This window comes from Camelus dromedarius, chromosome 4, assembly GCF_036321535.1.
Source record: "Camelus dromedarius isolate mCamDro1 chromosome 4, mCamDro1.pat, whole genome shotgun sequence".
NCBI classification, from domain to species: Eukaryota; Metazoa; Chordata; class Mammalia; order Artiodactyla; family Camelidae; genus Camelus; species Camelus dromedarius.
Window position 1 is genome coordinate 67344006 of NC_087439.1, and position 22431 is coordinate 67366436.

General features: G+C 41.2%; 1 protein-coding gene across 6 annotated transcripts in view; it reads right to left on the reverse strand.

Moving 5' to 3' along the window:
* The window catches only part of ADAM23 (ADAM metallopeptidase domain 23), a 157094-nt gene extending 138630 nt beyond the window's left edge, over window positions 1-18464 (reverse strand). For all 6 annotated transcript variants that reach the window (XR_004136804.2, XM_031451929.2, XM_010985461.3 and 3 more), the window contains exons 1-2: window positions 17939-18464; window positions 16566-16783 (exon numbers count right to left, since the gene is read on the reverse strand). Coding sequence is in view for 5 of the 6 variants with exons in the window: in XM_031451929.2 (XP_031307789.2) it covers window positions 16566-16783; window positions 17939-18152 (432 nt within the window). In the remaining variant the exon portion in view is untranslated. The remainder of the gene's footprint in view (window positions 1-16565; window positions 16784-17938) is intronic.
* Window positions 18465-22431: the final 3967 nt, after the last annotated feature.

Here is a 22431-nt window from a genome sequence, read left to right on the forward strand (position 1 = left end):
GGGTGGAGGGGACATAAAATTATCACTGTTTATAGATGACATGATATTATATATAGAAACCCTAAAGATTCCATCCCCTCGAAAAAAACCATTAGAACTAATAAATGAATTCAGCTAAGTTAAAGGATACAAAAATCAACACACAAAAATTTAGTTTCATCTTTATACACTAACAATGCAAAATCCTAAAAGGAAATTAAGAGACTTCTATTCTATTCACAATAGCATCAAAAAGAATAAATACTTAGGAATAAACTTAACCAAAGAAGTGAAAGACTTGGACCCTGAAAACTATAAAACATTGATAAAAGAAATTAAATAAAACACAGATAAATGGAAAGACATCCTATATTCATGAATTGGAAAACACAATATTGCTAAGATGTTGATACTACCCAAAGCAATCTACAGATTTAGTGCAATCCCTATTAAAATCCCAATGATACTGTTTGCATGAACTGAAAATCCATCCTAAAGTTCATATAGAACCTCAAGGGACCCTGAAAAGCCAACGTCTTGAAAAAGAATGAAGCTGGAGGTCTCACATTTCCTGATTTCAAAACTTCCTGCCAAGCTACAGTAATCAAAACAGTATGGTACTGACATAAAGATATACATATGAATCAACAGACTAAAGGCCCCAGAAATAAACTCTTGCAAATATGGTCAAATGATTTTTGATAAGGTTGCCAAGACCATTCAATGGGGAAAGGACAGTCTTTTCAACAAATGATGATGGAAAACTGGATGTCCACATGCAGTATATAATTTACACCATATACAAAAATGAACTAAAAGTGAATCAAACACTTAAACATAAGCACTAAAACTATAAAACTCTTAGAAGAAAATATAGGAAAAAAGCTTAATGACATTGAATTTTTACAATAATTTTTTGTAGCTATGACACCAAAAGCAAAGGCAACAAAAGAAAAAATAATTAAGTCAAACTTCATCAAAATTAAGCACTTTTGTATGTCAAAGTACACTATCAACAGAGTAAAAATTTAACTCACAGAGAGAAAAACATATCTGATAGGGATTGATATCCAGAACATATAAAGTACTCCCACAACTCAACTAGAAAACAACCTGATTTCAAAATGAGCAAAGAGTTGAATAGACATATCTCCAAGAAAGATACACAAATGGCCAATAAGCAAATAAAAAGGTATCCAACAGCACTAATCATCAGAAAAAAATGCAAAAAAAAAAAAAAAGCACTATTTTTAGGTCAAATTTCTGGAGCTACAAAACACACCAGCGCTACTGGGTACAAGTATGATTTTTTTTGGTGGGGGGAGGTAAGGTGTGATATTTTGTTTGTGCATTACAAGCAATTTGAGAAGGGATTGACAACTTTCGTCGACCTGATTCACTTAACAATAATTGAATAATTAAATTTCAACCTATTAAATATGTAGACCAAAAAATGGAAATCAAAACCATAATAAGATACCACTTTATACCCATTAGGACAGCTGTTATTAAAAAAAAACCAGAAAATAAATGTTGACATGGATGTGAAGAAATTGGAACACTTGTGAGAATGTAAAATAATGCAACTGTTATGGAAAATGTTATGGTAATTCCTCAAAAAATTAAAAATAGAATTAAATTGAATTACCATATGATCCAGCAATTCCACTTTCTGGGTATATACCCAAAAGAACTGAATGCAGAGACTCAAAGAAATATCTGTTCGTACATCCATGGTCACAGACGCATTATTCACAATAGCCAAAGGTGGAACAGCCCAAGTATCCAGCAATGGATGAATGGAGAAACATATAATGGTATATACATATAATAGAATATCATTCAGTCATAAAAAGGAAAGAAATTTTGATACAAGCTACAACATGGATGAACCCTGAAGACATTATGCTAAGTGAAATAAGCCAGTCACAAAAAGACAAATACTTTATGATTCTAGTTATATTAGGTACCTAAGATAGTGAAATTCACAGAGACAAAAGGTAAGAAGTTGTTTGCCAGGAGCAGGGGAGAGGGAGAAACAGGGAATAAGTATTTAACAGGTACAGAGCTCCAGTTGGAGAAGATGAAAAATATTCTGGAGATGGATGGTGGTGATGGTTGCACAATAACAAGAATATACTTAATACCACAAAAATGTACACTTAGATGGTTAAAATGATAAATTGTATGTTATACGTATTTTACCACAGTAAAAAATTAGCATGCAAAAATTGAACTGCTCATCCTTCCTTTTCTTAAACATCATTCTCCATTTGTTTCATTCATCTAACAATTAACAAATTTCAGCTTCCAACAAAATATCTCCACATATTCCTTTTGAGCAATTTTATTTTCAGAACCTTGGCTTATACCCATCTTTCTGTGATCATCCTCTCCCCATGAAACCCAATCGGTACAGTACAATTTGTTTCCTGTAGCTCTGACATTGAGAGCCTTACTCTACAAATTCTCTGAAGACTTTGGCCTCAAGCAATTTCCTCCGAGACCAAGAAGTAAGAAAGCACTGCTCTTCATGGATATAAAAACTGTGATATTCACTACTACTACATTGGTAATCCTTCTTTTGTTTAGCCCACTGTTTGCTGACCTCAGAAGCATCATTCTATTTTCGCAGTACGTAAGAAAGTATAATCTTTTGGCAAGCCACTGACACATCAAAAGCATTTTTGGACAGTGCAAGGTAACCCTGAACTTGTCACAGGGTCAATAAATATGTTTGGGTATTGTTTTGTTTTGTATTATTACAATTTAAAAAATACTCCATTTTAATTGCATGGTCTATGGTTTGAAAATAGGAAAATCAAAAAAATTTAATTAAAATGTGAATGGGACAAAGTAGGTAAACCTGCTTATTATAATATTTTTAAGCCATGAATGAAAGTGATGTTTAAATCTTAGCAGTCTTTCTAAGGTGTGTGTTTAAACACACAAACATAAAGAGTACTTCCTGCTATCAACTGTAACAACTAGCAGTAGTTCAGTTCTCATCAGTCCTGACGTTATGATTGGGAGAGGAAAAAAAAGTTACTCTGAGTGAGATAGGAAGCCTTTGCAGGTTATTAAGCTGAGGAGTGACATGATCCAATTAGTATTTAAAAGGATCACTTTGCCTGATGTATGTGAAACAGACTGGAGCCAGGGTGATGGAGGCCACAAAAGCAGGGATAAGACATAAGAAGATATTTTAATAGTATCAGTGAGAGGTGATGGTGGATGAGACCATGTTGGGAGCAACGAAGACAGTGATAAATGGCCAGATTCTGAATAGCACTGAAGGTAGAACCAACAAGATTTGATGGCTTGAGGTAATGCTTGAGAGAAGGGCAAAGGCTCTCAGGGTGAGGAGTTGGAAGGATGATCTTCCATTTACTCAGATGGGAAGAACGTGGGAGGGACAGGTTGGGGTAGAAGATATTAGAATCAAGAGTTCCATTTTGGACGTGTTAAATTTGAGTTGCCTCCTTGATACTCAAATGGAGATACAAGATAAATAGCTGGATATGTAGTCTAGGTATCAAGGGAGAGATTACGCTCTCGGAAGAACTGAGATTCTTTAATGTTACACCACAAACAAGTGTTTCATACAAATAAATCAAATAAGTTCCTAAACTTTAAACACATTAGGGTATTAAAATATGTCAGGGGAAAGTCAGGGATTCTAGAAAACTAAAATAGAAAAATAATATAAGATCTGATAAGCAGAAAGGATAATTTATAAATATACTATTTAGGTAGTAGGCTTAAAGTGTACCAGCAGATCTTAAAAGGACTAATGTCCGAAATAAAAGAATAAAAAGAAAAATGTAGATCTATTTCCTTAGAAAGGAAAAGAGTAATAGCTAACTATTTCAAAAACTGTCTTATGCAGCACTGCAAAGACAGAAATAACAAGAAAGCATCATCCCAATGTCCCACTGAAGGAGACAAGTGATGATGCCACCCAACAGTGATAAACGCCTCTGACTGTGGTCTGAGCATTCTACAGAGATGTAAGTCCACTACACTGCACAGGGCAGGCGACAGTAATTAACAAAGTAAGTAATTAACTGTGCTCACTAACAGAGCTCACTAATTATTTTTAGCCATGATTTATAAGAGAAGGGGAATCAGTGTATGAACTCCTCGTGGTTAAGGCAGTTAAGATGCAAAACCCAAATTTCACTTTTTGGTCATAGCATGTTCAATAATATCCCACCGTCCAAACAAAAACAGAACTGTTAAATGTTCCTGGTTGGGAGGACTATATACCATTCTATTTGCCATGGTTTTATGACTGTTACATTTCACTCTAAAGCCAGAAAATTATCAATGGCAGATGAAAATATTTCTTGGGTTTTGTTTTGTCTGGGGACCTGGGGGGAGGAGAGATGGGTGGATGTCTAATTGGGACACTTCTCAGGGAAATTATCACACGAATGTGTGCTATTTATAGCATTTGGTGCCACATCATACCCATCCGGGCGATAGACATAGAAAACAGCTCACCTTACCAGGTGCCAAAGTGCCCGACTGACTCCAACCCCACCCTGGATTGCACTGATTACTGGCAAAGGTTTAGGGAAAACGCCTCTATTCCCCCAGTGTACAAGCCTCATGTTTACATCCTGCCGCCTCCACTTGGTGTAGAGGACTGCAGCCTCCAAGGCAGCACGCCACATCCTGGAGCTTTACTCCTGCATAAGGACTCCATTCTCATCTGAGGTCAATTGTTCTAGCGCAGCCACAAAACCAGGAAAACTCTGAGAGCCACCCCTCCCCACAGACGTCCTCACAATTACTTCTAAACCTACCCTCTTTTCTAATAAAACTACCCTTCATTCATAAAAGAGCAATTCACAACTTGGATTCCCTAGGTCTCTAGTCAGTAATTAACAGATAACATTTCCTGAGTACTTCCTGTGTGCCAGGCCCTGGGCAAACCACTCTGCTGGGTGATCCCATTTCGGTCAAGCACAGCCTCGTGGGTGGGCACTGTTATCAGGTCTCTGTGATTGATAAGAAAGCTGGAGTTTAGAGAGACCAAGTAATTTGCCCAAGTCTCAGCAGCTGGTGTCGGCAGATCTGTCAGACCCCCTGACCCTTGAGTCCCCAACCATCTCCCCCACTGTGTGGCAAAGGAGTTAACAAAAGAAGGCAAAGAATATCTGACATTCTAAACAGCCTAACATGAATCATATTTATCCCACAAATAAATGCCTATTCTGTAGCATTAAAATGCCAATTTCCCTGCTTTGCCCTGAAATAATATCATGTCTGTGTGGGAACACTGGTTAACACATGCTGACAAAAAGTTTAAGTGGGGTGTTAGTGAAAAATAGAGGGTAAATTAACCAGTTTTTCATAAACTCATCTTGTTTTGAAGACCTATTTCTTCAGGCACATCCTGTATTAGAGAATATTTTTCCCAAAAAAAGGAAAGCTTTTCTAGAATAGTCAAATGCCTGACATATAATTTGGAAACACCAACACGAACACCCTTATTCAGTAAATAAGGAAGAAGGGGAATCAGATAGAGGAAGAAGAAAGTTTAGGAAGATCAACAAGCAAAGGAAGCAGATAAGCAAAATACTGTAAAAATGCCAGCATTTTAAACAAGATTGTTTATCTGGAGTACTCATTTAGAAAAAAAGAAATAAAAAAGACAAGAAAGCCAGCTAGCTGCAGAGGAAGGCCAGGGGAGGTGTGTATGTGGTTGTGTACCCGTGGTGTGATTAGCTCATAGACACCATCGAGAGGAAAGGTGTCTAAAAGGATCAGAAACTTCCATAGTCGACCCACAGAACAAGGACCTGGAAGTCTGCAGGCCAAGGTTCTGGTCACTCTGGTCATAACAATAATTCCCGGGACCTAGAGCAACTGCCCTGCCTGGCCTCTCTGGACTTAGTTTTCTCATCCAGAACACAGAAATAATAACCATTTAATTAAAAAACCCCTTTTATTGCTGTGAAGACCATGTGAATTATAGATAGAAAAATGCCTCGATGAAACTGCTGAGGTTCACTGCAAATGAATATTGTATGTGTTACTGCCAGTGTATTGCAGAGGGAGCGCAAGTTGATTGAAGGCATTCTATCTACTTAGCTCAAAAAGTAAAGAGCAAGAAGACACATGGAGGATGTGGGTCGTCTCTAAGTGCCAACTGATTTATGTTATTAATGGAGCCGACCTGCAACACAACTACTCCCTATTATAGTACATGGTATTAGCAGGCCTGCTTACATTAAAGACAGCACAAGGCACCCAACTAAGTGATCCAGGCTGCCACCTGACAATTCCTGAACATGCACAGTGAGGGGAAAGGAAGCACTAGGACAGATCCTGGAATTCAGCAGAGACTCAAATTAATGTCCTCGTGGCTCTGGAATGTTTCTGTGACCTACCTCTAGGTATGCTTAATTAAAAATTAATCTTTAGCCCCACTGGGGTGGAAGGAAGGAAGTGGTCCAGGAGCATGTGACTATCTTGTTCCCCCTACCCACCTAGGATTAAAACTGTGCCAGAATGACTCCCTCATGTGAATACTGCCATACAAACAAGAAAGAGGTGAATGTCCCCAGCTATATAATAATAGATCCAAGCTAAAGGGCAATGCAGCCACCATTAATAGGGTCCCATTTATACTTCTCTGTTCATTGGTTTGTTTGAACTTAAGTCTCTGTAATTAGCATCCATCAGTAAAGGAGACTTACTTGAATTTCTACCCATTCCATGTCTAAATAGAAAGCTTTGAAAACACTCAACATTAAGGTAGTTCTTGTTGATAAATAAACATCTTTCACAATAGACTTGAATGTAGATCTCGACTTCATTAATTTGTCATGTTCCAGATGGTGGAAGTAGCCTCTGTCTACTCTTTAGCCGAAGAAGACATCTATATAACAAAACCTTATTTGGAGCACTGAGCCAATTCACAGGTCAGGCTTCTGTCCAGACTGGGTACCCAATGACAGAGAATGCACCTCTCTCTCGTGTTGCTCTATAAAATGCAAAAACCATATCCTGATTTGCTACGAATGAACATAATTGTTTTTAACTTCTCATTATTCTGAGTAAAATACAACTGGATCTATCCTTTTTATAACAATTCCTAGCACTGTATTGTATGAAAATTGTACTAAAGTTATATAAATTCTAAAAACAAAAACTCCTTTGTAAAATGGCAAAATTCAGATGCTCAGTGGATTCTGAATGAATGAATTATGTGAATAAATGAGTCTTTCATTAGGCTACAGGATACCCACGTCATTTGTGAATTAAATACTTTGTGTGAATAAAGCATTATGATTATGTACATTTTTGAGAGGAATAAAATACTTTCATTCAGAAAACTTATTCTCCGGGAGCAATTAATTACTCATATCTTAAAGATGAAGAGGAAGGACCTTCTGAAGCAGGAATTTAACAGTATTTGAACCTGAAACAAAAGCCCGAGAATGCATTAGTGACTGGGTTATCGCCACTGATGCCAAGGGTTTCCCATAACTAGCCCCAGAGTTTGGACAGATATGAATGGAATCATCCAGACAAAATTACCTCCTGCCATGGACTGACTTTTGGGTAAACAGACCTGGGAAAATGCTGAAAAGGAGAACAGACCAGCGAATGTGTAGCATTCAAAAGTGGGGCAACAGCACTTCTCCAGAGCAATTCGCTCTCTCTCCTTCACTCCACAGGGAAAATTCATCTGCTGAAATCATGCTTCCTGCATGTGGATAAAGGGAGTCACGTGACACACTAAGTGTTCCAGGAAGATTAATCTGTCAGCAGTGGGACTGATGGATTGACAGAGAGAAAGAGAGACAAGAGGCGATGACAAGAACACAATACTGAGGAGGAGGGAAGGATGGGTTCAGGAGAAGCGTCAAGACTTAGTATGTGACTATTTATAGTCAGAAGATGGAGGAGAGAAAAGAATCAGCAATAACTCCTAAGGTTCACTGTTGGGTGGCTGAGAAAATAGCAGTACCACTGAGGAAAAGGAACACGGCAGCAAGGACAGCTCTCTTCCTGATGTGACCCTCAGCCTGCATGATGCCACCAACCCTGGGCAAAGCCACTGAGTGCATAAAAGCGCCTCGGTTATTTTTTGACTGGCTATAGAGAGAAGGACAGTGGCCTAAACTGTTAACGAAACCTCAGAATAAGTGAAGACAGAATGATACCAGTAGTTACACATTAGCAGAAAGGAGCCAATCCACAAGAAGGAAGAGTAGAAAATATTACTTAGGGGCACATACAAGACTTTCAGCAGCACAGTTTACTGCTGGAAGGCATGGCGGCCATCAAATTCATCCAGGGTGAAATGATCAGAAACGGTCCAGGATTTATGGGAGAGAAGAATCAAAGATTAGGGTCCAGATGAGATCGGGCACATTCAGGGTGGTATGGGAGAGAATATTTGCAAATGACACGACCAACAAGGGACTAATTTCCAAAATATACAAACAGCTCTTACAGCTTAATTTCAAAATAAAAAAACCCAATCAAAAAATGGACAGAAGATCTAAATAGACATTTCTCCAATGAAGACATCCAGATGGCCAAGAGGCACATGAAAAGATGCTCAAAATCGCTAATTATTGGAGAAATGCAAATCAAAACTATAGTGAGGTATCACCTCACACCAGGCAGAATGGCCATCATTAAAACAATCTACAAATAATAAATACTGGAGAGGGCGTGGAGAAAAAGGAACCCTCCTACACTGTTGGTGGGAACGTAAACTGGTACAGCCAATATGGAGGACAGTATGGAGGTTCCTTAAAAAAACAAAAATAGACTGACCATATGATCCAGCAATCCCAACTCCTGGGCATATATCCAGAGAAAACCATAATTCAAAAAGACACATGCACCCCAGTGTTCACAGCAGCATTATTTACAATAGCCAAGACATGGAAACAACCTAAATGTCCACCATCGGATGAATGGAGAATGAGGATGTGAGATAGATAGATATGTGTGTATATATATATACACATATGCACACACACACACACACACACACAATGGAATATTACTTGGCCATAAAAAGAATGAAATGCCATTTGCAGCAACATGGATGGACCTAGTGATTATCATATTAACTGAAGTAAGTCAGACACAGAAAGACAAATATCATATGGTACCACTTTTATGTGGAATCTAAAAAAAGGAAACAAATTTTATTTACAAACCAGAAACAGAATGACAGACATAGAAAACAAATTATGGTTACCAAAGGGGAAAGGTGGGAAGGAATAAAGTAGCAGCTTGGAATTAACAGATACATATTAGTATATATAACATAGAAAAATAAGAAGAACCTACTGTATAGCACAGGGAACTATATTCAATTTCTTGTAATAAGCTATAATGGAAAAGAATCTGAAAAAATATATATATGTATATATGTGTATGTATAACTGAATCTCTTTGCTATACACCTGAAACTAACATTGTAAATCAACTACACTTCAATAAAAAAGTAAATAAATAAAAATTTAAAAGACTAGGGTCCAAATTCAAACACCTACAGAGGCCAAGCAAGTAACAGAGATGAGGAAGGGTGGGTGGTCGGCAGCAAGGAGTAGGGGTGGGGCACTGAAACAGCACGTGCGCACCTTGTCTAAAGAGGAACCACAGTGGGCAGGTTACTCCCACCCAAGATCACAGGCCCAGTCTTCCAGTCTTCAGGAGAAGCCCTCCCCACCACCATTCTCTATGTTATTTTATCTTCTTCAAGCACTTGTCAATACCTGAAATCTTTGGGTTGTGTTTATGGTCTGTCTCCTCCCACTAGAAGGTAAGTTTCCTGAAGAGCCACAGAACTGGCACTCCATCTATGCTCAACCAGTGACGTGCTCACCTCCTGATTTGTCAGGATGGAACCATTCGGCACAAAATAAATCCAAACTGTTTATCTCCTCACAGTCTTCACAGCCTTTCACCTTCACTACCTGTCATGCCCAGCATACCCTAGTCTCTCCAGCACGGGCTTGGCAAAGGATAAGACGTGGGTTCGAATCCTGCCTCTGTCTGCCACTTACTAGCTTTCTGAAGACACTAACTATAAATCTCAACTGCTACATCTACATTCATGTACATTACTGGACTTCTAGAGGAATTAAGTAATTAAGTGAGATTTTTTTAAAACTTACCACAGGGGGAGCGTATAGCTCAGTGGTAAAGTGTGTGCTTAGCATGCACGAGGTCCTGGGTTCAATCCCCAGTACCTCTATTTTAAAAAAAAACCTACTTGTCTCCTGGCCGCCTGAAATTAAATTTTTTTAAATGAAATAAAAAAATAAACTGACTACAAACTAATGGCCTCTGACATTTCCCACACTTGAGTCTCCCTTTCTAACACTCACCACACTGAGCCCTTCCCTGATGCCCCCAAGCAGGCCCAAGTCTTGGGCTGCTGACTGTGGACCCTTCTCCACCCCCGCCACCCTCCACCCTCTGTCTGCCTCTCAAAAACTTACCTCCTAATTGCTCTTTTGAGCCAGCTCGATTGTTTCTTATTCTTTGAGGTTTTCTTTGGCTTTCCCGGGTGTCTACAGCCCTTTGTTCCCACAACGAGCAACTGCGCGGACAGGAACCACACACCACCACCAGCTGCCTTGTTTCTGACGCCCATCCTGTTCTGAGTACGGGTGGGGACCAAGTGTTACTCTTCCTCACTTTCCCCAGAGTCTGGCACAGTACCCGATTCAAAACAGGTATTCACTAAACAGAACTGGATGCCTCACAAGCATTAAGTCTGATTTACTGGAAACTATATGAGTGGACACCTCAGGCTCCACCGCTGAGAACCTATAGCAATGACAAAATCTCCCACCGGGTCAGCTTGTGGATTAGCCTCGTTAACGGTGCGCAACAGCGATAGGGATGATCTAAGGATTGTTCAGATAGGTATTTTCATGATTTGGGGTAATGTAAGTGTGATTATGCTAATAACTTAAGACCAAAATTCTCTTTCCTGTTGATCTGTCACAGTGCCAACAATCCTTAACGGTAACTTAAGGCTCTTTTGGATGTCAATTTGATTATAACATGAAATTTCATAGAAAGCACCGCACTCTTTCAAACATAGGAGTGTTCAATCATTGATTCATTCAGCAGATTTTACTGACCACTACTATATGCCAGGCATTACAAGTAAAACCATTTCAAGCCTGAATTCTATGTACTACGTTTTTGTAAGGACTGCTCAGGAAGATCTAGAAAACCTGGGAAGGCCGCTGAGGCCAATACAAAAGTTTGCATTACCATATAACCAAATTGTTATCACTCTACCAATTCTATGGACCCTGTGTTTCTTTCTGCTGTCCGACACCAAGAGCAGTGGGGCAGCTGGCTTCTGGGTGGTCAAGAAATGTGGAACCAGCCTTGTCCAGAAGGAGAAGAGGAAGTATTAATAATCATTGTAATCTAAATTCGCTTAAACTTCTCTCTTCTGGGTGGAGGTATAGCTCAGTGGTAGAGCGTGTGCTTGGCATGCACGAGGTACTGGGTTCAATCCCCATTGCCTGCCTCCGTTAAGGAAAAAAAAAATCTCTCTTCTCTCTCTTCAACCGGGAGTGGTGGGAATATATATGATGAGAAAAGCGACTTTGTTTTTCTAGATTTGCTGCCTAGGCATTTTACAGTATAGAAACTGCTCACACACAGAGTCTGGACATTTAGACAAGAACTTGATTTTAGGAGTTCCATCGTAAGTTCCCACTTTGCTTTTCCCAGGCACCTTTTCAAATAATCACTTAGAGTTAAGTCCATGGAAAGTTAGTGACCTCCACCCCAACTACCTTCTAAGTAATAGGTACTTGCTACCCTCTCTGTCTCCTGCTCACAGGTGACCTGGGGTGGAGGACAGCTCTCCTCACCTCACTCACTGCCCCCCTTTCTGGGATCTGTAAGTAATAAATCTTGTGACTCTACTTCTTGTGTGTGGGTGTATTGAACAGTGCCTTCAATCAAAATGACCCAGTGGGTTTCACTTCTCCAAAGTGGGAGCTTGGATGCTGAGGGACCTACATGCCGACTCGTGTGGATGGCTTGTGCCCCCTCATTCAGCAGGTCATAATCTGCATGTTCTTAATACACCAGCTCTGAGTCTCTAACACAGTAGGGAAGGTAACAAAAGACTGAGTCATATCTAAAGTCAAAGGAGATGACTTTCATCTTCCCTCAAACCCTGTGCTGTACACAGTGTACCTCTTCCATCCCTTCTCAACTGCAAGAGAAAAAGAATCCTAAAAAAGTACAATACAAGGCAAGTAAATTTTGACTAAAGGAAAGTTTCAGGAAAAGGTTTGAAGGGGAACAGAATATACCATCCCAAAATATGCCTCTTTGGCATAAGGATTATTTCAGGCTGGTTATTTTTAAGAAACAGCAGACACAGTAGAAGCTCTGTAAACCAAGCAGAAGTTACTCTTTTGTAAGAGACATTTATATTTGTAAGAAATCTCCATTTGTAAGTGTTTCCCTCTCTGTACCAGGAAGAGGAGGATGACTCTAAATCTCCAGAAACACTTTATCAATGTGAAAGGCTATGATTTAAATCTGCTTAACAACCTTACCCTTGTTTACTGTGCTTTTCTTGAGAGCCTCCCATAACTGGCTCCACACCCTGCCACGTCTCATCTTTAGCTGGACAGGTTATTTAAGCTGATGGCTGGGCCATTTCAAAGCTCCTCAGTTTTCCTGGGTCTCTCCCATGTACACAGGAGGCATACATGTTATTAAACTTCTATTGTTCTCCTGTTAACCTGTGTTTTATTACGATCTGTGTCTCAGCCAAGAACCTTGAAAGGTAGAGGAAAAATTTTTTTTCTTCCTCCACAGGTTAACTTTCTCAGGAACAGACCTCATAGGATTATCTATGAATGAATGAATGAATGAATGAATGAATGAATGAAGAGATCTAAATTGCTTCTCCCTCTTTATAAACATAGGGTCCATTTTATTAATATATTGAATTAATGGTTAATAAAATGCTTATGTTTAGTAATCATAAAATTCTTTTTATGCTTGTAAAAGTCTCTACAAGTGAAGAAGATAAGTCTTAATAACAAAGCAAAGACTAAATTTTTTCCTTTTCAGACTCTACTACTTCTATATGGGGGTAAACTAACCTCTTGGCAAATAAGGAAAAGTTACAATAAATCATCAGAAAATAAAACTGTCTATAAAGAAACTCAAACTTGGATAAGTGCCAAAAATCAAGGAATGTAACTGTCTAGATCTGAGGTGACCATGTTCCCAGTCTGCTCTGGACCAACTTGGTTAACACCTATAATCCTGGCATAATTATTAAGCATGCCCACTTTCAGTCTCAAAAATGGTGCAGTTTGGACAATAATTTATACATCACTCTATCTGGAGGTAAAAAGATTCCCAAACAATCTTTGATAAAGAAAACTTTAAGGTTTTCAGAAACACCAGTATTAACAGTGGTGCTTTACACAGCCAGCTTTTAAACTCACCAATTTGGAAAGAGTTAATAAACATTTTAACTTTCACAGCTATAAAGTAGTAAGGCCTGATCAACTCTGAATATTTATGAAATAAATAGAGTTCTGTCTGGCAACCTATATCTGGGAATTTCCCTCTTCACCTCTACCCCCCAATCAAGGGATCCAGGAGATTGGCACAGTGATTCAGCATTTCTAAGGCATTCATTAAAATGTGCTTGAGTGCCATGAAATCAGAGGAGGAAAAAAATGGTATACAATACACAGATATTAAAATCAAAACGTTTTTTATAAAAGCAAAAATAATGAAATCCTGTAAGTTCTCTCTCACTGAAACATTTGTAAAGCAGCTGAATGAACAAGTATCTCTCATCACTATTCTTAGGTAAGTCATCCAAAGATACAACAGAAAGCAGAGGGAACTAATTTTTTTTGTTTTTTGTTTTTTGTTTTGTTTTGTTTTGTTTTTTGTCAACTAGTTCAAGAGATGCTTCCAGACAGAAGTGCAAGAGAAATCACAGAACACATAGGGAAGTTTCAGGGAACCCACCATAAGGAAGAACACTGTTTACATCTGTATGAGGGCGCTTTTAAGAATCTTGCTTATCTCATTTTTGTTAACTCCTGGAGGACAGACCTTGTCTTGTTCATCCTTGTACCCCTTATCTCTTACCTCTGAATCTTTAGCATACTACTTTGCACATGAGATATATGCAACAAATGCTTGTTCAATCAAACAAGTAAGAAAGAGGGAAAATGCTTTCAAACATAATTTCCACGTAAACATTTTTTAAGGTAAAAGAAATGGAAGTGGAGACATAATATCATTCCAACAGCAAGTATGCGCTCTATAGTCGGAAATCTATTCCTCTACATGAGTAGTGGGTGAAGTTTTAACAATCTTATTATTATAAAAATTCAGATATATTGTAGTCAAACCAAGTCCCAACAAAGAAAGCAAACACATAAGATTAGACTAGAAGACTAGAGTTAGCCACAGCCACCAACACCTGCGTTATTAAAAGTGTTCCACTGATGTCTCAGCTCAGGAGGGTTTGAGCATTGTTTATAGGCTTTGAGGTCATTTTTTCTCTTCCTCCACCACCCTATGCAAAGACACTGGAGTTCGAGAATTTGTCACTTAAGCACAGAAGATCATATTAATTAGTACAAAAACCATAAAATGAGCCTCAATGCTTTTATCAAGAGGATCTTGGATTCTTCTTCCTTAAAGACACTGTCCACTCCCATCAACGAGACAAATAAGTACACATGACCCAGGAGTCAACCTGTTAAGTTACATTGAAGAAGATAGGAAAAGGACTGTGAGAACAGAGACCCCAGCCAAAGCGGGGGGTAGCCACTTCACAATGCAATACTTCACAACACAATACTTCACAATGCAATACTTCACAATAGATGCGACGTTAACTTTTCTAATAATATCCAATATGAAGGAAGTATTTTCTCAGAAACCTGACTTGTAAATATTAAGGCCTCTTGAATTTTTTATCAGCTGTTTCACAACCTTGGGATCACCTAAAGGCCTTAAATGTCTAACTCCCCATTTGTCCCCATTTACTCCCAAGCGGGAATAAGTACTGTTACCACTTGCCTATATTTTAGAAAAGTAATAAAACACAATGATGCAAACCAGAGATACTCTTCTTCAATTCTGGATGTTTAGACAAGGACTGCTCATCTCAACTGAACAGGTATGATCTGTAGGGTTCAGAACGAGCTTCCCCAAAATGTGTCACTTTTGCATGAGGATTATTTTGAGCTAAAGACACAGTCTAGACACTGCAGGTTCAAAAGAAACTACTGCCCCTCCCTTAACTACCTAGAAGAATTTAAATTGAGGATTTTTCTGAGAAAAGAATTATTACCAGAGATAAATTTTATCTAAGTGGCCCCATCTCTGTAACAGGGCAAACATCTAACTACCAAACATCTGCTCTTTTTATCATCTTCTGAATGACCCTGCTGTCCTTGGAAGCCCCAGGCCCCTATGCCATTCCTTAGCTCACGGTGGTATATATACCTCATTTTACTTTTCTGTCTCTGAACCTCCCATATATATGGGGCCTCGAACCCTCTCATGTATATATACAAAACTAAATTTAATTTTCTCCTGCTAATCTGTCTCATGTCAATTTAATTCTTGGAGCAGCCAGAAGAACCCAGAAGGGTAAAGGAAAGTTTTCTTCCTCCCTGACAAGCCCAAAGTAAAATATTTGACATACAGACTGTATTTTCTGCTCCTAATAAAGAAAAGAGGCACTGGTAACCTATTGTGGAAATCTGCTTGGGGTCCAAAATAGTATTAACTTAAATAATGACTAGTAAGCAATAAAAAAGATCCCTTAAACTCTGGTTATTAAGCACCTTCATCCTCAATTGAATGCCTTTTGAAAAATCAGTGACACTTTCTGAACCGATCGGAAAGTAAATCACCTGTCCCCAGTGAATGTAGACAGTCTGGAAGGACTGTGCTGATCAAAACTGGTCTCTATATTATATAAACAGTTTGTTTCTAGTCATCATAATCCTTTAAAATGTTACATAGTTTACCTACTATAGGAAAAATATTTTTTTTCCTGTTGACCAATTAAAGAAGGAAAGAGGTTGTTTTAAACTTAAATACTCAATTTCTAGATGAAAGACTGATGGGAAATCTGCAGCCCAACAGCTTCTTAGAGCAATCTCTGGGCACAGACTGAAAACAGTTTTCATCATGGGAGGTAGTCTACTGCACCCTTACATAAAGCCTCACAGATAAAAGTCAGGACCATAAACATATTTACTTAACTACTGTGTGGTGTTTAATGCGCCTAAAAGAAAAATGGACCACACTTCAGCTGTTAAACTTATAAAGCCATAAGAAAATTCCAATCTCAGTTTAGAGTCAGAGGACAGACCAAAAGCAATCCTATTCCAGTAGATCCCAGGTTAATTCCCTCCAGTTTCTCCCCTATCACAATATTAATTGGTTTCCTAATAAAATGCTTCAGTAAAATTTGTGAAATCAGATTCTGGCAGAAAATCAAATCAAAGGAAAACTCTTCATGGCAGCTACTTTTCCATACCCAGCCCCTTGCCTACCTTGTTATGTTTTTGCTGGTGTCTCGCCTTTGTGTCAAGAACATGGTAAGGGCTTTCCGAGTCTTGGTTGATGTAATATATGAGTCTTGAAGGCAGGGTGATTTCTTTCTGCATTGCATTGCTGTAACTGATATTACTGCTGCTATTCTGTTGCAATGTGTTGTCTTCATCTGCCAGGACTCCCAAAATTTTTTCTGCAGTTTCATTCCAATGCGGAGCTGGGGGGGAGGGGGGGTCACAAACATACACAAACACACACATATATACCCAATGAATACATAAGCACTAAGGTGTATTTCTTCCATTAAATTGCAAAAACAAAGTTTTCTGCTTACAAAGCAGGTAAGAACTAAAGACACAGTAAAGAAAGTTATTGCAACAATGAAATGGCCTGGATAGGTTAACAGCCAAAAAGGCTTACACAATACTGTACTGTTTATTTTGATTTATGTTTTATATGTACATTTCTAAAATATATAAAGTCTCAAATCTATAGTTTCAAGTGAGCGGGGTGGATGGAGAATGGACTTGAAGGAAGAGTCATGAAATGAACATGCTCAAAGGTTCTGACCCTCATCTGCACCCCTTCTGAGTCTACAGAAGCTCAGTGGAACTCTGACTAGGAGTATCCCACCTGAGGGCTAAGAACGCTCCTAAGATAACTTGAGTGCAGAACTCATGATCATGGAATGTTAATTGATTCATTTAACACAATGGGCAATTCCCTTTTCTTTTAACTTTGAGATGAGCACAAATCCTTTGCCATAGAGGGATGCAGATGCTGGCAGCTTTCCAATTCCTTTTTATTTTCCTGCTAAGACCAGCTTTCTGCTGTCACTGATTTCCAATCAATGTATTGAACATTATATTATCTTAATTGTTCATTATAATGACAAGCATTTTGAGAAATTACAAACCAAAGGTTTATATCCTCGAAGTTTCCCTCCCCCACCTATAATTCCAACAGCAATGAATAAACCCACTAGGCAATTTGAGGAAACACATTACCAGTATTATCATTACACCCTCCCGCATTCGCGTTCAGGCTCCACCAACCAAGAAAAAAACTTGCTCCCTCGCTGTATTTCCCATCCACCGGTTTCCCCAAGTTGCACAAAGATCAGTTAGGGTCCCCGCATTCACTAAATACCTTCCAGGGGAACGACAATAATTTAGTGAATGCAACACAAATGGACTTCAAAAAGTGAACTGGCATGAACGAGGGTTTGGGAATGAGAGAGGTGGACCGGCAGGGAGGCTCGGAAAGGCCGAGCCCTGGATATGTCCGGGGCGCACGGACTCTCGTGCCCTCCGCTTTCCTCTGCAGGGCCCCGTGGGCAATGCAATGCAAAGGGCACCGGGGCCATACCCACCGCTGGGTGCAGCAGCCCCCCAGGCGCGGGGCCGGAATGAGGCGGCGAGTGGAGGCAGCAGGAGAAGAACGAGGAGCAGGCGGCAGGGCGGCACGCGGGCCAGGGCGCGGATGGGCGCCGGGCCGGCGGGGCCGCCGCGGGGGCCGCTGGAGGCTAGGGGCAGGCTGCAGCCCGCGAGGGGCGGCCGCCGGGAGCTGTTGCCGGGTGGCTTCATGGCTCATAGCGCCCGGGCGCCGCTCCGTGTGGCCAGCAAGAGCGCCGGGCTAGGCTGCGGGGAGGTTGCGGGCGGAGCCGGTCACGCCGGCTCGGCGCGCATGGTGCGGCCGCGGACAGGGGGGTCGCGGCTCGGGGCTCGGGGCTGGGCGGCGCCCCCTCCCCTGCTCGCCTCCAGCCCCTCCCGGGGCGGCCGCTGAAGAGTCCGGGGGTCCCAGTCGCTCCGCCAACTTGGAGCCTCCCCAGATGCTCCTCCCTCCCTGCGGCGGGCGCGGCTGTTCCAGCGACTGCGGGGGCTGCTGCTGGGGCTAAGGATGCTCGGGAGACGGGCGGGAGCGAGCGGCGCGGGGGCGCGCGGCGCGGGCGTGCGCCCCGCCCTCGAGAGCGCGCCGAAGCGCGGCTTCGCGCCCTGATGCTGATGCTGATGCTGTTGCCTGGCACGGGACGCACTGCGCATGCTTTTTTGTGGAAGAAAAGGGAGGGGAGGTGGAAAAAGCAGCAGTGATGCAGCAACCCAGGCAGCATCAGAGGTGACGGTGGCACCTCCAGAGGTGGGGGCGGGGGAGGGAGGAAGCTGGTAGTCAGGGATTAGCCAGGGGGCAAGAAAGAAGAGTGTGGGGGTTTCCAGACCTGAATGATCTGTAGGAAACCACCAGCCAGAGAAATCGACCGGCCTTTTCCACCACCCTAGACCTGACTTAACCCCCTCCCATTTCAACCCCCTCCTTCTCGGGAAAAACTAAGGCCAAGCATTTCCTTCCTAATCCTTTATTTATTTCCTTCCTGCAAATATGTATAAAGGATTGCAGTCGGAGAGGTAAAAATAGCGCTGCTCCTCATTCAGCTCGCTGGCAGCGCGGGGAACGACGAGGGCTGGGAAGCACGTCCGCGCGAGGCAGGCTGGCGGGCGCGCTGACGCCCTGCGGCCTCGCAGAGCGGGACCTCGGGAGCAGGGATCCCCCAAGCGGGGCGCTCCGCCTGGTCTCTGTCGCCCGGCCTGTGCGTAGGGGCTCTGCGGAAAGCAGATGAAGCTCAGAAGTTCAGACAGGATGACTGGACGTATTCAGGAAGGATTTAGAAATTCTGGCGTGGAAGAAATACGGAGATTAGAAACCGAGTGTGTGGCAGCTATCATGGGAAATCCAGTATTTGTCAAGCCTATGGGTGGGCATGCATCAGAGTGCACATCTAAGATTTTAAGATCCGATCCTGACTTCTGCGGAGAAAAGAGATTTTTCTCTTACGCTGTAAAAAATGAAAGAAAAAAAATTCCCTGATTTGGGTGGATTAGCGGCCACTAAATCCGATGGTTTCAAATTAGGGCCTGTGGCATATTTCTGCCCCAAAACATAAAGCAAGCATTCATTTATTCACCTTCCCAATGTTAGTCTGAGTAATAGTATCATTATCCGTTGTTTGTATTTAGAAGTGAGCTAACATCTACTTTGGGGGATCAAGAATTCTACAATGGGGGAGGGGGCAGGGTATAGCTCAGTGGTACAGTGAGGGCTTAGTATGGAGGAGATCCTGGGTTAAAATCCCCAGTACCTCCATTAAAAAAAAAATTAAAATACATAAACCTAAATACCTCCCCCCTCAAGAAAAATCAATGTGCAAAAATCAGTTGTTTCTATACACAACAATCTGAAAAAGAAATAAAGAAAAAATATCATTTACAGTAGTATCAAGAAGTAAAAATTTTAAAAAAGAATCCCACAATAACAAGAAAGGATGTGATATAAGACACCATAGCAATGACAGGACAGGTGTTGTTAGCTGTCTTCTCCACCCCCATTTAACAGAAAGGGAAGAGGGAGAGAGAGCAAAAGAAAGACAAGACAGACACACACACAGAGACCAGAGATCTCAGAAGTGTTAGGGAGTTAAATACTAATATTAGCTCTTCCTCACTGTAAAGGATATTAATTTGTTATCACACATTTATTAATGTGAACTTGTAATTGATGCTACCTCCCCCAAACGTGGGCAGCAACAGTTTCCCTTTTGGCTCAGTTTGTGTCTCTAGAACCTAGCATTATGTTTGCGGCACAGAGAAGGCTCTCAGAAAATATTTCCTGAATGAATAGACTAGTGGGTAGGGCACGTAGCAGGAATCACACTGAGGCAGGCTGGTGATCACTCCCACCTCCCCACAGTTCCTGCTTGCAGCTCAGTGTTCTTAATGGTCTCTCCCTCAAGACAAGCATTCCTAGCTACATTTTCCCAATTTATATTTGATATAATGATATAATCCTGGAAAAGGGCTCAGGGGAAGGGAGGTGGACAAGGAATACGAAGGGGAAAGGAAAAGCAAAAGATGGCAAGATATAAAGTTATTTAAAGGCATCTCTTGCAATTGAGCGACAACCTCTCAAAGCCTCTTCCAATAAATAAAGCCATGAGTCATGCTGGACCACCTGCACACCCACCAGTCAGCAGCCACCATCCCATGCACTTGGGAAACAGAATAAGGACTCAATTCCATTTCTAGTAAAGAACGGGAATGTTTGCAAAGAAGGATGTTGTCTGTTGCACTATAATCAAAAACTGCATTTATTTACAGAACTTTAATATTTTCAAACTCAGCTGCAGACAAGATGATGTATCAGTAAATGAGAGAGTGAGTCAGAGAAGTAAATCACTCAGAAAAAAAAAAGTACTGAAAGTTTGGCCCTTAAACCATATATTTAAGGGAAGGGTAAAAAACAGAACCAGGTATTCTTTAAGTGGTTAAATTGTTCAATTTAGTAATATTCTCATTAGGTAGTTTGAAATTTGTATTGTTACAGAGTTTAGTTCTAAATATTCTCCTCTGCGCTCATAATATTTAGTAATTTTGTTCACCACCATCTATTGCTTTGCTCTGTATTCATGTCTGTGCATTTCACCTTTCCCCTGTCAAAAAACACTAAGAGCTAGGCTGCATCTTGGTCATCCCTGATCCCCAGAGCCTAGCAGAGTAACTGGAATGGAGTCAGCATTTGATAAATGTGTCCTGGGTAAAGGGGCACTCACAGGTAGGAGAGGGAGGGGTTCAGCAAGCTGGACTGAAACGAAGAGAGGGATGTACCAGAAGTTTGAGTGCTGCAATAACTGGTTAGACACGCACGCTGCATCCCAAGAGCATCAGGGATGGCTGGAGTGGCCTGGTCAACGAGGTAGACGTGGTAGTGTTGTAGCTGTAGGTGAAGGCAAGTGGCCAGATGGTCCATGGGAAGAAAATTACAGCAAGCAACATGGACACTAAGTGAACATAATAAAAGATGTGTGTGAATGGTGTCCGGAAAGGGTGGCTGTCCTCACAAAAGTGGTTCAGCTGGGCTGGTTAGAAAAGAAACCAGAAGTCCTCCCTTTGCTTAACATCTGTTGCAGGGAGCAGAACTGGACTTGCTATGAAACCAGTGAGAAAACTGGGTCTGAACACGAGCAAGTAAAAGGCAGGGGTGGAAATACTAGATCTGAAAGGCATCTGCCTCAACAGGGCTGAGATGCTGGGGAAGAAGGCAGAAAAAGGGATCACAGAAGAGGGGCCTTGGAAGGTGAAAGCAGGTGAAAAGTAGGGCAACGGAGCAAAGCAGAGTCACAAGAGCAATTAAAGTGGAAAAATCACTTGACCAAAGAGCCAAGGTCAAAGAAGGTGTGCAGCAAATCAGTGCATGGTGATGATGCTGAGGGGCGGTCTGGGGGAGTGAGAGCTCCGGCTCAAACACGGACGAAAGGGCAGAACCCTTTGATTCAAGAGCAGCTCCATCAGAGAGCTGGCTGGGAGCAGAGAATTCTGTTACGGAATCTGCTCTGGGAGGTTTCTCATTCTCTTTTTAGACTGGCTGTGAAGACTGATTTTACAAGTGGAAATGAATGCTTCCAAGGAAAGAAGTGTGATGAGAAAAACAACTTTTGTTTTCCTGACTTGCTGCCTAGGCGTTTTACAGTAGGGAAATCCTGCTCACATCCAGAGTCTGAACGCTCAGATAAGGGCTTGACTTTAAGAGTCCCATTTTAAGTTCCTGCTTTGCTTTTCCCAGGCATCTTTTCAAATAATCACTTAAGAGTTCAGCCCGTGAAAATGAGTGACCTCCGCCCCAACCACTTCTAAGTGATAGGTACTTGCTACCCTCGCTACCTCCTGCTCACAGGTGATGTGAGATGGAGGATTGCCCTTCCCCCTCCCTCACTCACTGCCTCCCACCCCTTTCTGGGATCTGTAAGTAATAAATCTTGTGACTCTACTTCCTTTGTGTGGGTGTATAGAAACTGTGCCTTCAATCAAAATGATCCTA